Raw genomic sequence first — 14743 nt, forward strand, 5'->3', positions numbered from 1 at the left:
TATCCACTTTAACTCCACCTACATGCACATATTACCTCGACTAACCGGTGCCCCCACACATTGACTCTGTACCGATACCCCCTCTATATATAGTCTCATTATTTTACTCCTGCTTTTTAATTACTTGTTCCTTTCATTTCTTATTCTTAGTTGCATTTTTTAAAACTTTATTATTGGTTAGGGGCTTGTAAGTAAGCATTTCACTCTAATGTCTACACCTGTTTTATTCAGAGCATGTGACTAATACAATTTCATTTGATTTTTAAATGTTTTACTTATAAATTGCAGGTTAGTGTTTTTCCATCATGAATCTTGTTCTGGAGGCACCTCTTCAGTGTGGTCACTAGCTGGCACAGCCACAATGTCATTTGTGGTGGTTGGGCTGTTTTTAAAGCCTAACCCTCACCTTAAACCTTAACCACACATCTTATCCTCATGCCTAACCCTATTACATTAAGACCAAAAGGGTCATTTTTCTAGTCATTAATTTTTACCATATAGACTATTTTTACTTTGCAGCTGGGCTATCTAAGGGGAAATAGCTCAGTTCTACCTCCAGTACAAGACTGCTTATAAATTAATGATATGTACCCATTGATTATTCAGTAATATAAATTATAAATGCCTCATGAGCTTAGTCAAATTGTCGTACACCATCATAAGCTTGTTTTACGCCAATGTTTGTAAACAAGCACTGTATAGCCTCACAAATTGTTAAAACTATAATTGTAATATAATGGATGGTCAGTCCGTAGCTCTGTCTATGAATTTGGGAGTGGTTTAATTTATCTAGTCCCATCCCTCAGCTTTTTGGCGAAACAGTGGCAGGGAAGGAATTCTTATTGTTTCAATCACTGATTGCTGCTATAATAGTTTGATAGCTATTCAAATAGCTATCCAAATGCCTATCCTACAATTAATTGTAATTATATGTCATTATAATGCCTATACCCAATATGAAAATTAAACCTACTTGTAAAATTGCAGGTGTCAATTTTTCTGTTTTTAAGCCTACGTTGGGAGGCCTATAGGTACCTGACCAAATAACTAATCATCCAGAAAGTGCGTAATTGCACTGAAGAAAACCATCACTGATACCATGGCAACGGCTCTAAACGTCACGAAGGGGTGCAAAGACACAAATTGTACGCAAGGAAGGCGGGTACTCGGCAATATGAGAATCAAGGAATACGGGGATTGAGGCGACCAGGCGAGAACTGCAAACAGTGGCATGGACCCCAGTTTGAATAATGAGGAACATGTTGAGGAACCCATAGAAAGGGGGTTGCAAATGGGATCTACGTGTCTTTAATACGACATATCTAAGCTGCTGCATCAACACAGAGACAACATATTCGTAGAGGGATGAATCTCCTTCCATTCTGTGGAGGCCCCCCATTTGTGTCCGATGGATTTCCCCGTGAACATTGCATTGCTTGGCACCAGCAACTCCACTGCTCCAGACAACACCTCTGGCACGGGTTTAACGCTGGAAATAGTCACCATAGCACCGGTGTTACACAGCTTTTTTACGAAGGCCAGTCATGGAAACCTTACGGGCGGAGGCGACGAAAACCAACAACACATACCCGTGCAGAGCGCGGAGGGAAACTCGGTCCTCCATGGCATCACGGTGGCAGCTCAAGCATTGTTGCTCCTGGTTATCTTCCTCCTCTCTAGTTTAGGGAATTCTGCGGTGGTGATTGTCATAATAAAACATCGACAGCTGAGAACCGTTACCAATGCTTTCATCATGTCCCTTTCACTGTCTGATTTCTTGACGGCCGTTCTTTGTTTACCGTTCTCGTTCATGATGCTCTTCAGCAAAGATGGTGTGTGGATGTTTGGAGACCGTTTCTGCGTCGCCAACGGGTTCTTCAACGCATGCTTTGGTATTATTTCCACACTGACAATGACTCTAATTTCCTTTGACCGGTATTATGCCATCGTGAGGCAACCTCAGGAGAAGATAGGCAGGAGGAAGGCCATAACACTGTTGGTGGCAGTGTGGTTAACAGCAGTGTTTTTCTCCATTCCATGGTACCTGGTGATGCGAACATCCAAGGATCTAGTCGTCCATAAAAGGGGCTTCTACCACTGTATGTATGTCTTTCACACTGGTACTTCTAGGGTGGGTACCTCTTACAGTATAGCTTTAATAGTGGTGTGTTATCTCCTTCCGTTTGCGCTCATGTGTTTCTGTCATTATAACATATGTAAGACCGTTAGGTTATCAGAAATAAGGGTGCGGCCGGTGACCACTTACGCGTATTTACTCCGGTTTTATAGTGAGATGAGGACGGCCACGACAGTGCTGATTATGATAGTGTTTATCATCTTCTGCTGGGGCCCCTACTGTCTGATGGGTATCATCACCGCCGTGGGAGATTACTCATTCAACCCTGTCATGGACACCGTGGCAATGTGGATGGCATGGGCAAACGGTGCCATAAACCCGCTCATTTACGCAATTAGAAACCCTAACATATCGATGCTTTTAGGCCGAAGCCGAGAAGAGGGATATAGGACTAGAAACATTTCTGCCTACCTATCTACACAAACCCAAAGCAGGGATGTAAGAACCAGGGCCGACCAAATCAGAGACCGGTACGGTGCAAACAACCGGCTGTCTTCCTCCAGCCCAGCGAACGGAGGAGAGGTTGCGATGTGGGCTTGTAAAAACCCCGCGGTGTTCTTCTGTAGGGATGCTCAGCCCGATACGCTGTCCGAACCCACGGTGTCAAAAGTTGAAACTGCAGATACAAGTCTGTGATCGTCCTTTTATTTTCGAGAAACTTGATGAATGTCAAAATGTTGAAGTAATTTAAATATGCCAAAGTTTTTAACAAATGGAGAAATCAGAGGAAAAGTAGACCTAACTGTTAATTAGTGATAAGGGATATAAAAGTCAGTCCTATGAATTGACAACCCGCGTTTGAACACTTTATGCAGTGTCAAGCGCTCTACACACTGATGGAACAGAGTGCACATTTAAAAGCCCAATTTATTTTCAGGCCAATAAAGCAGTGTGATTTATAAAATACTCCAAATGATTAAACATCTCATTTGATTATATGTATTACTTTATGCCTTATCAGATACATGTTTATTGCGCAACCTTTACCACTGGGCGCAGACGTCAGTTCAAAGTCTAGTTTTGATTTACATTTGGTTGCGTTGTCAAGTAATGTGAATTCAACAAGAGCCAGTCTTTCGATTCCACTTTGATTTGAGGCATAGTTTATTGCTATAGTATTAAACTGTCAAAAGTGGCACCCCAAACCACTAAATCCCATTGAACTAACCCAAAGGAAAAACTGGATAATGGCGATCGCTGTTTAATTCAGGCTGATTTCCTTTTTGATTTGGGATAGTGCATTTGTCCTCATTTATACTGTATTCAGGGTAGAGGTTTAATATGAAATACTGTGAAGAATTCAGTCATTTAAATAAAGTGTGCGCGCGCTATGATTTGATATTCAAGATGTCATGTATGGCTGGCCATAGCGATTTGCTAGAACATGAAACAATGCTATGAAAACACAATTTAAATGTGCCTGTATTAAAAAAGGTGTATTTTGAATACCATACTCATTAGTTTGTTCATTTAAAATGTAATAATTGTATTGCTTGCCATAAGAAGCTGCGAGTTCTCAGAATTTGATTTTATTGGTGAGTTGTTAAATCATATTTTAACTTAAGATGTATAAAATAAATGTTTTGAAGCATCATATATTTATGTATTGTTCCTTATATGTGACACTGCCAATACAGATCCTGACCTAGGACAGGTGGAGTGGTGAAACAGCAGCTAGATGAATTGTTACCAGAGGTTTTATTAGTGACAAAGTCATTATTCACAATGCTTTCTGAATAGTATCCAAAGTATTGCAATTCATAGAAGCAGATGTTTGCTCAGAATGTCTTTAAAACATTTCAGAAATCCTTCACTTTCAGACAAGACCAACAGTAAATGGAACCTGTAGAATAGAGACATGGGCGCATTGGCCACTCCTTACTATAACTCAGATGAATACCTGTCTTTGTTGCACAGTTTGGAAAACAGGGTTAAATTACTTTAGTCATTCAGCAGATGCTCTTATCCAGAGCGACATACAGTTAGTGCATTCATCTTAAAATAGCTAGGTGAAACAATCATGTCAAGTACATTTTCCCTGCAAAGTATTTTTCAGTGCTACTGGGGAAAAAGAAAGGGGGAGGGTTGTGAGCATGTTAAGATACTTTTCAAAGAGGTAGTGTTTCAGATGTTTTCGAAAGATGGGCAGAGACTCCGCTGTCCTGACTTTAGGGGGAAGCTTGTTCCGCCATTGGGGTGCCAGGACAAAGAGCTTAAGGGGTGGGAGGGCCAAGAGACCAGGAGTGGCGGAACGGAGGGCTTGGGTTGGAATGTTGGGTTTGAGCATAGCCTGAAGTGGGGCATTTCCCCTTGCTGCTCCGAAGGTTATGCAAGCTTCAAATGGAAGCCAGTGGCGTGTGCAGAGGAACGGGGTGACATGAGAAAACTAGGGAAGGTTGAACACCATGCGGGTTGCAGCCTTCTGGATAAGTTTCAGGGGTTTGATGGCACAAATGGTGAGCACAGCCAACAGAGTTGCAGTGGTCTAGATTAGAGATGACAAGTGCCTGGATTATGACCTGCTCCGCTTCCTGTGTGAGTGAAGGTCGTACTCTAGGGATGATGTAGAGCAGGAACCTCCATCACTGCCTTGATGTTTGCAGAGAATGACAGGGTGTTTTCCAGGGTCACACCAATGTTCTTTGCACTCTGGGAAAGGGACATCGTGGAGTTGTCAACCGTGATGGAGAATCTTGGAGTGGGCAGGCCTTCCCTGGGATGAATAGCAGCTCTGTTATGTCGAGGTTGAGCTTGAGGTGGTGAGTAGACATACAAGCTGAGATGTCTACTAGGTACGCATAAATGAATGTCGCCACCTGGGTGTCAGAAGGGGGAATTGTAGCTGAGTGCCACCCGCAAAGAAACGATAGGAGAGACCATGTGACAGAGCTGAGTGACTTGGTGTAAAGAGAAAAGTGGACCTAGATCCAAGCCCTGTGGGACACCAGTAGTAAGAGCATTTGGTGCAGATGCAGATCCTCTCCACGCCACCTGGCCGGTGCGACCTGCCAGGTAGGATGCAATTCAAGAGTGTGCAGAGCCTGAGACGCTCAACCCTGAGAGGGTGGAAAGGAGGATCTGATGGTTAGATCTAGGAGGATGAGAAAAGAGTCAGCTTTGGCAGAGCAGAGAGCGGTCTCAGTTGAGTGAGCAGAGAGCGGTCTCAGTTGAGTGAGCTGCCTTGAAGCCTGACTGGTTAGGGTCAAGAAGCTTGTTATGTGAGATAATGAGAGAGTTGGTCAGAGACAGCGTGCTCAAGTGTTTTGGAAAGAAAAGGGATACCGGTCTCTAGTTTGACGCCAGAGGCTGTCGAGTGTTGGTTTCTTGCGGGGAGCGTCTCTGGCCATCTTGAAGTCAGAGGGGATGCAGCTAGTGGTCAGGGATGAATTAATGAAGGAAATGAGAAGGTCTCCAGAGATGGTCTGGAGAAGTGAATGGGGTCAAGTGGGCAGGTTGTTGGGCGGCCGGACATCACTTGTCGCAGGATTTCATCTGGAAAGAGGCGAGAAAGAGGTCAAGGCGTAGGGTAGTTCTGTGGGAGTGGAACTAGTGGACTCAGTAGGCTGAGTGAATGAGGAGCGGATGTCTTTTTTTAAAGCAGTTGACAAATGTCTGCAGAGGGAGGATAATTAAGGAGAGATGAGAAAGTGGAAAAGAGTTTCCCAGGGTTGGAGGCAGAAGATACAAATTTAGAGTGATAGAAGGCAGTTTTAGCAGCAGATAAAGACGGAGATGGTAGATAGAAGGGAGTGGAAGGAGGATAGGTCCTCCGGAGGTTTAATTTCCCTCCATTTCCACTCAACTGCCCACAGCCCTGTTTTGTTAGTGCGCATTGAGTGACTCATCCACGGAGCAAGAGGTGAAGGTTGGGCTGGCCAGGAGGAAAGGGGACAGTGGGAGTCAAATGAGGCGGAAAGGGAAGAGAGTAGGGTCGAAGATGCAGAGTCAGTGGAATTTAGCAGAAGGAAGAGCAGATAGAAGAGTAGCGGGAGCAAAGATTGTGGTGGCGCATGACCATCTGCGTAGGTAGGGTCTGAGGGTTGGAGGAGAAAAGGAAACAGAGTATTGATCAGAGATCAGTAGGTGTACAGCCTCTAGTGAAGTTGAGGTCAAGCTGATTACCTGCCTTGTGCGTGTGAGGTGACTGGGAAAGGGTGAGGTGAAAAGGAGTGGAAACAAAGAGGAAAGAAATGTATTTAAGTCAGGCGTCAGGAAGTTAAAGTCACTCAATAGACAGGTGAGAGGGGGAAAGAAAAACTCCACTTATAGGAGAAGTGATTAGCCCTGTGCTACCACCACCACGACCAGTAGCAGTGTTATAAGGTATTCCATGTCTCCATCAGGGTGAGATGAACTCAGCTTTATTGGCCGTAGATCGGAAGTACCAAACCCTGCCAGAGACTAAGAATTCCACATGGGTTGTGCTCACAGGGTACACTAACTTAGAAGTGTTACAGCCACTGAGTGGGCAGCGAATGTAAAATCTACCGGAAGAGGAGCGAACTGAAAATGGGACACACATACTTGCCAAAAATACAGAAGATCCAAATAAGATATGAAAATAACTAGGTAAGATACTCAAGTGAGAGAGTGATGTGGAGCCTTCCTCAAACAACTCAACAGACAGTCTGGTTTGGTGACAATACTGCCTCTTACAGTTGCTGCTGAAGAAACAGGGGAGACTGAAGTACTAGCACTAATTGCCTAGCAGAGGTGAAAGACAACAGCAGTGATTGCCTGGCAGAGGTGGGGGAAAAAAACACCCCCTGCAATAAAACACACCCACATATTAGCAAAATTGTTAGACAAATAGGCCTGAAACTAATCCAAGTCAACAACAACAGTCACAAGTACTGAGCAAATCAGACAGTTCAAACAGCAATGATTAAGTAGGCTACCAGATAAAAAGACAGCACTTCAATTCCAATTGCTCTAGCAAGATGATACCAAAAGCTACGTATTGAATAAAAAAATATACTTGCTGCTCTTGTAGGAGCTGATGTCCTTCTAAACTATAGATGGCGCACTAAGACTGGGTCCAAGTAATACTCCTTAAATAGTCAGGGCAGACAAGTAAGGCCACTCCCTCTTAAAACACCTAACTGTTACCAAGGGTTTTTACACAAATTGGCCTGAAACTATTCCAAGTCCACAATGAGTACAAAGCAATCAGACAGACAATGAATAAGGTCAAAGGTAAACTTGGTAAAAGACATCACTTCAATTCAATTGCCCTAGGAAGATATTACCAACAGCTACTTATTGAAGACAGTCCGAGAGGAATTACTGGTTTACTGGCTTGCAAACATAACAAAGATTCAACAGATAATTGACATCCAGGTTTATTACTTTAGTCCGTTTCGAAATAGAAAGTTGTTTAAATAATAAAAAAGCTGTATTGAAAGAACCCACATAACTCCATCAGAAATGCTATCACACAGTTGAGGAGGGTGTTGGTAGAAATGTGACCAAAGGTTTTAGAAGGGTTTTACTAATTGGATCTGACTAAATAACTGAAAAGTTTCTGCTGTACATAACATAGTGAGAAGGTGACACGGGAATTGGCACAATACATAATATATACACATATATGACAGTATTGAACACAAATAAAAAATGTATAGGATGCATAGTTTCCAGACTGATATCCACACTGTTTGTCAGGATGGCCAGAAGTAGAGCAATCATTTTTGGTAACACTTTAAATCAAATCAGAGACAATATCCTTTCAAAACTTCAAACTAGGTCCTATACTCTTTTACAATACTGTATATACAGTAAAATATACATTATTTTTTAGACCCATCTTTTGTTGCTGTTTCAATAGATTATTTTCTAAAGGTGAACGTTAGGGCTCTAATAAAATGGCAATATTGCATCTGTGATTTGGTTTTTAATATATCTAAATCAGGTCTTTGTAAAATTGTGATTAAAAAAACAGTATCAAAATGTGTATCTTGTTGTTATGCTTTTGTGCTCAGCTAAAAAACATTATCACTCATACATACTGGATTGTGCTTCAACAGACACTGTTTCTATGCATGAGGTTGACATCTTTTACTATACCCTTAAGGGACTCTGACTGAACACAATAGCAGGAAAGATTTTACACAAAGGCTAGTACATTCTCCCGATTAAAACAGGAAACGGGTCTCCGCCAGGGTCACTGTGTGTGTGTGTGTGTTATCCCAGGCTTTCCATTCCACTTCCTGGTTATCTTTGCAGACAGGGAGGGTCAAGAAGAGGGTCCTACTCTAGGGCACCAGCCCTATGCTATTAAAGTGCCCCATTCACGACATGAGTAAAACTGTCATTCAGACCACAGCATTTAAAAAATGTTGGTTAACACAAATAGCTTAGAGTCACTCCTGATCCATAGTTCATGGTTTTCATTAGGAGGTAATGTCTGTTTCCAGACAGACACAAGCTCTGGGTTATTGTTGCTTGAGTAGCAGAAGAGTAAGTAGAGGTCTGTCCACCACCTATCATGCTCATTTCAGTTCTGTTTTAGTGGTGAGTTCTGTCCACTCCAAAATGAAGGGGCGCTAGGCCCATTCCAAGCCACCAGAGGGCAGCATAGCCTAGCTCTAGTAGGACAAAGGATCCGTCATCAGTTGTTTTAGAGGTTCAGTTTGGTGACTGGCCGCTCCCTGCTGGTCTCAGCTGATGAGTTGACGCGCTTGCGGTTGCGTTTCATCTTGGACAGGTCCTTATCGAACACCTCCCCAGAGCGCAGTGCTGAAACAAGGTCGTCGAACTCACCGTCCTCTTCACAGTTCTCCTTAGCCTTCCTGGCCTTGCGCTCCTTCTCCCTCTGCTCCTTCAGCTGAGGAGACAAAACAGGCTTGACCAAATGACACACACCTACAGTAGAATATAGTGTGTGACGGATGTATTTGGTGTATTGAGTAAATGAACAGTACAGCACATGCATTTGAGTTTGTGTTGGTCAAGAGTTTTAAAAAACTCTGGTTTTATACCCATTTGTAATATATGTTGCATAATGACTAGGTGGTTAAAAGGTGACCATAGGTGATGATCTCTAGTGTTTTGGTCAGTGATAGACAATCTTAATCTAACCTGTGCTTCCATGCGGGCCCGTCGCTCCTCTTCCTCCTTGCGTCTGAGCATGTTCTCATTCTCCTGCTTGGCCTCTGCGAACGCCTGCAGGAATTGGTCGAAGATTCCGAAGAACTCGTCAGGCTGCATACGAGTTGCATCCTCACCAAAATGCTGCACTGCCTTCAGAAACTGGAGAGAAAACAACGTTAGACACCAAATACTTTAAGATGTTCAAACAGCTTTTCCTCTAGATGTAATAAAATGCAATCAATGAGTCACAGGTGATTTCTTTCAGTTACACTGGGGATGAATGTGTGAGACGTGGGTATGCCACCATATCTGGGTTCAAATACTATTTTAAATCATAACTAATACTTTATCTGGGCTTGATTGTGCTTGTCTTGTATATTGGAACCAACACAATAATCGTAAATGTGCAAACTCTGCCCACCTGGCACTCCAGGCAGGGTAGGGCAAACATTCGGTAATTAAAATATTTCAAATATTATTTGAACTCAGGGCTGCTCCCAACAGGTGGTTTCCTCCTCCCTGCCATTGTAAAGTTGAACTTGATACATAAATAACCCTCATCCACTGCGCATGTATCAAATACATTCCACATGGCACTTCATGAAGGGGAGGACCAGGGGGAAAACCACGGCTTTGAAACTGATAGCCTTGACCCATCTCAGTTAAAAATGAACTTCTTATATTCAGAGGTTCCAATGTCTATGCAGGTAGACGGTAACCCTTGAACAGACGTGAGTTACTACATCCTCCACATTGAAATACAGTGAAACACAAGGCATACTATTTCCAAGTATATTGGTTGTTTGAAAAGGTGACTTCAAAGCTGCAGTAAGAACACTTAATGTGTGCTACCTACTTGGTTGTGGCCAAGTATAAAGTTACAGGATTTGCCATTTGCTCTGCCCTTATAAAGTCTTTAAAGCGACCATATTTTAGTTTTATATCTCCATCAGAGCTCCTAGTAGTGGAGAGAAGCATGAGGAGGAGGGGGCAGACGGACAATGCGGTCCCCAGACCCTGGCCCCCGCTGGTTCTCACCAGCTCCTTGGCCTCGGTCAGAGAATCCTCCACGTCTGAGAAGCTGAAGCTGGCCACGGTGATGAACTGGCTCACCACAGACACAAACTTATCCCCCGAAACCTGAGGAAGACCTCTCTGAAACTCCAGCTCCTATACAGTAGGGAACAGCATTACAGGAGAATTATATGGCTGTCATCAGACAACCCACAACACAAGATTACGATATGATATGACAAGGCAAAACTCCAGGCCATAATCTTTGGAGTTCTGTCAGTGGAAACGTATTGAGAGTCATGAACAGGACTGCCTCTGATACCATGTGAGAATAAGGGTAAAACCAATAGAAATGGCCACTCACCATTTCCACACTCTTCAGTCCAGAACGCAAGTTGTTGATGTCTTTCTCCAGCTCTGTCATACTGTGGATAAGGGTAGAGGAAAGGGAAGGAAAGGGAGTGAAGAAAGATGAGAGGAGAGGAGGAAAGGGGAAAGGAAAGGGAGGGAGTGGAGAGAGGAGTTTATTGACGTGAAACAATTACAAACCATCTGTGCTCCAACCAAGCCACAACTTAGAGACAGGAAATGTGTGATGATAAAACCCAACTTCCTTCCTTCTCAGTCAGGAAAGGCATGGATACAGGGTTCACTAGGTTTAACAGAAACTCTAACTTAGATTATCTTTATTTGCGACCTGAATTATTATAATTGTTTTAATGCTGACTGTTACACTATTGCTTTGCTGTGGTACAATAGGAAACACCTTGACATTTTGAGGATTGCAGGGTTCACAGTTCACACTTTCCACATTTCAAGAGGATCACTGAAATATGGGCTATTAGGACAACCTGTGCCTCTGAAAAATCCAGACAATATAAACATGACCTTTGACCCTCTCTGTAAACACGGCATGTAAGGTAATACAAACAGCAAGGGTAATTACACACAGTTTCACATAAATGAGAGCAACTTAGGTTTATGAAACAGCATCTGTGTGTGTGTGTGTGTGTGTGTGTGTGTGTGTGTGTGTGTGTGTGTGTGTGTGTGTGTGTGTGTGTGTGTGTGTGTGTGTGTGTGTGTGTGTGTGTGTGTGTGTGTGTGTGTGTGTGTGTGTGTGTGTGTGTGTGTGTGTGTGTGTTTGTTGATTCAGTCAGCCTTAGTAGCAGCTCGTACTTGACTTTGGCTGCCTCTGGAACACTCTGAAGCTCTTCCTGGAACACGGCCACTTTGGGATACTTATGCTCCAGGATGGTGATCAGGTAATGCAGCAGAGTGATGTTCCTACAAACACATACCACACATTAGTATTCATATCACGCATTAGAATTCACATCACACATTAGAATTCACATCACACATTAGAATTCACATCACACATTAGAATTCACATCGCACATTAGAATTCACATCGCACATTAGAATTCACATCGCACATTAGAATTCACATCGCACATTAGAATTCACATCATACATTAGAATTCACATCGCACATTAGAATTCACATCGCACATTAGAATTTACATCAAATATTAGAATTCACATCGCACATTAGAATTCACATCACACATTAGAATTCACATCGCACATTAGAATTCACATCGCACATTATAATTCACATCGCACATTATAATTCACATCGCACATTATAATTCACATCGCACATTATAATTCACATCACACATTAGAATTCACATCGCACATTATAATTCACATCGCACATTAGAATTCACATCACACATTAGAATTCACATCGCACATTAGAATTCACATCGCACATTAGAATTCACATCTCATATTAGAATTCACATCGCACATTAGAATTCACATCACACATTAGAATTCACATCACACATTAGAATTCACATCACATATTAGAATTCACATCACACATTAGAATTCACATCACACATTAGAATTCACATCGCACATTAGAATTCACATCACACATTAGAATTCACATCACACATTAGAATTCACATCACACATTAGAATTCACATCACACATTAGAATTCACATCACACATTAGAATTCACATCACACATTAGAATTCACATCACATATTAGAATTCACATCGCACATTAAAATTCACATCACACATTAGAATTCACATCACACATTAGAATTCACATCACATATTAGAATTCACATCACACATTAGAATTCACATCGCACATTAGAATTCACATCGCACATTAGAATTCACATCACACATTAGAATTCACATCACACATTAGAATTCACATCACACATTAGAATTCACATCACACATTAGAATTCACATCACACATTAGAATTCACATCACACATTAGAATTCACATCACACATTAGAATTCACATCGCATATCAGAATTCACATCACACATTAGAATTCACATCACACATTAGAATTCACATCGCACATTATAATTCACATCGCACATTAGAATTCATATCACACTTTAGAATTCATATCACACATTAGAATTCATATCACACATTAGAATTCATATCACACATTATTATTCATATCACACATTATTATTCATATCACACATTAGAATTCACATCACACATTAGAATTCACATCACACATTAGAATTCACATCACACATTAGAATTCACATCGCATATCAGAATTCACATCACACATTAGAATTCACATCACACATTAGAATTCACATCGCACATTATAATTCACATCGCACATTAGAATTCATATCGCACATTATAATTCACATCGCACATTAGAATTCACATCGCACATTAGAATTCACATCACACATTAGAATTCATATCGCACATTATAATTCATATCACACTTTAGAATTCATATCACACTTTAGAATTCACATCGCACATTATAATTCACATCGCACATTATAATTCACATCGCACATTATAATTCACATCACACATTAGAATTCACATCGCACATTATAATTCACATCGCACATTATAATTCACATCGCACATTAGAATTCATATCACACTTTAGAATTCATATCACACATTAGAATTCACATCGCACATTATAATTCACATCACACATTAGAATTCATATCACACTTTAGAATTCATATCACACATTATAATTCACATCGCACATTAGAATTCATATCACACTGTAGAATTCATATCACACATTAGAATTCATATCACACTTTAGAATTCATATCACACTTTAGAATTCATATCACACATTAGAATTCATATCACACATTATAATTCATATCACACATTAGAATTCACATCGCACATTATAATTCACATCACACATTAGAATTCATATCACACATTAGAATTCATATCACACATTAGAATTCACATCGCACATTATAATTCACATCACACATTAGAATTCATATCACACATTAGAATTCATATCACACTTTAGAATTCATATCACACTTTAGAATTCATATCACACATTATAATTCATATCACACATTATAATTCATATCACACATTAGAATTCACATCGCACATTATAATTCACATCACACATTATAATTCACATCACACATTAGAATTCATATCACACACATCATCACACATGACACACATCATGCTCTTAGTGTGGTGTTATTTGGACAGGTCTATGAACTAAAATGTTTTTAAGTCAATGGTATTTTTCCTGTATACATAAAGGATAAATGCTCAAGCCAGAACATTTCTTACTTGTCAATGCTGGACTTGGTGTCAGCAATCTTGTTGAGTGAGGACACTTTGAAGCCATAGGCGTTCCCCCTCTGACCCTTGTTCATGTAGTTACCAAAGGCCAGGACCACCTCCAGAAGCTGCTTGAGGTTGCGACTCTGCAGCACCTCTTTAGATGCCCTGATCAGTGCTGGGGAGAGGAAGAAGACGTTACTGTTATGAGGATAAGACATTGGTTAAATGCCACCCTAGTCCCTATGTAATGCATTACCTTTGACCAGGGACCACCAAATGACACCCTAGTTCCTATGTAATGCATTACCTTTGACCAGGGACCACCAAATGACACCCTAGTTCCTATGTAATGCATTACATTTGACCAGGGACCACCAAATGCCACCCTAGTCCCTATGTAATGCATTACCTTTGACCAGGGACCACCAAATGACACCCTAGTCCCTATGTAATGCATTACCTTTGACCAGGGACCACCAAATGGCACCCTAGTTCCTATGAATGCATTACCTTTGACCAGGGACCACCAAATGACACCCTAGTCCCTATGTAATGCATTACCTTTGACCAGGGACCACCAAATGGCACCCTAGTTCCTATGAATGCATTACCTTTGACCAGGGACCACCAAATGGCACCCTAGTCCCTATGTAATGCATTACCTTTGACCAGGGACCACCAAATGGCACCCTAGTTCCTATGAATGCATTACCTTTGACCAGGGACCACCAAATGGCACCCTAGTCCCTATGTAATGCATTACCTTTGAGTGGGGACAACCAAATGGCACCCTAGTCCCTAGGTAATGCATTACCTATGACCAGGGACCACCAAATGGCACAC

At 41.5% G+C, this 14743-nt stretch overlaps 2 protein-coding genes across 6 annotated transcripts in view; one reads left to right on the forward strand and one right to left on the reverse strand.

Annotated features, from left to right (window-relative positions):
* Positions 1-1181: 1181 nt before the first annotated feature.
* LOC124046610 (G-protein coupled receptor 135) lies at positions 1182-3817 on the forward strand. Its single transcript, XM_046367186.1, has one exon. The coding sequence runs from the start codon at positions 1409-1411 to the stop codon at positions 2771-2773; it is 1365 nt and encodes a 454-aa protein (XP_046223142.1). The 5' UTR covers positions 1182-1408; the 3' UTR covers positions 2774-3817.
* A 3646-nt stretch (positions 3818-7463) lies between these two features.
* daam1a (dishevelled associated activator of morphogenesis 1a) overlaps positions 7464-14743 on the reverse strand; it is an 88169-nt gene continuing 80889 nt past the window's right edge. For all 5 annotated transcript variants that reach the window (XM_046367182.1, XM_046367185.1, XM_046367181.1 and 2 more), the window contains 6 exons: positions 13907-14075; positions 11420-11527; positions 10608-10668; positions 10268-10399; positions 9218-9388; positions 7464-8963 (listed from right to left, as the gene is read on the reverse strand). In XM_046367182.1, the coding sequence (XP_046223138.1) occupies positions 8757-8963; positions 9218-9388; positions 10268-10399; positions 10608-10668; positions 11420-11527; positions 13907-14075 (848 nt within the window). In that variant the 3' untranslated portion in view covers positions 7464-8756. The remainder of the gene's footprint in view (positions 8964-9217; positions 9389-10267; positions 10400-10607; positions 10669-11419; positions 11528-13906; positions 14076-14743) is intronic.

Source organism: Oncorhynchus gorbuscha, linkage group LG10 (assembly GCF_021184085.1).
Source record: "Oncorhynchus gorbuscha isolate QuinsamMale2020 ecotype Even-year linkage group LG10, OgorEven_v1.0, whole genome shotgun sequence".
Taxonomy (NCBI): Eukaryota; Metazoa; Chordata; class Actinopteri; order Salmoniformes; family Salmonidae; genus Oncorhynchus; species Oncorhynchus gorbuscha.

Bases quoted from the DNA above. Each gene is read 5' to 3' on its own strand.
- LOC124046610 (XM_046367186.1), top strand. From the start codon at position 1,409: ATGGATTTCCCCGTGAACATTGCATTGCTTGGCACCAGCAACTCCACT.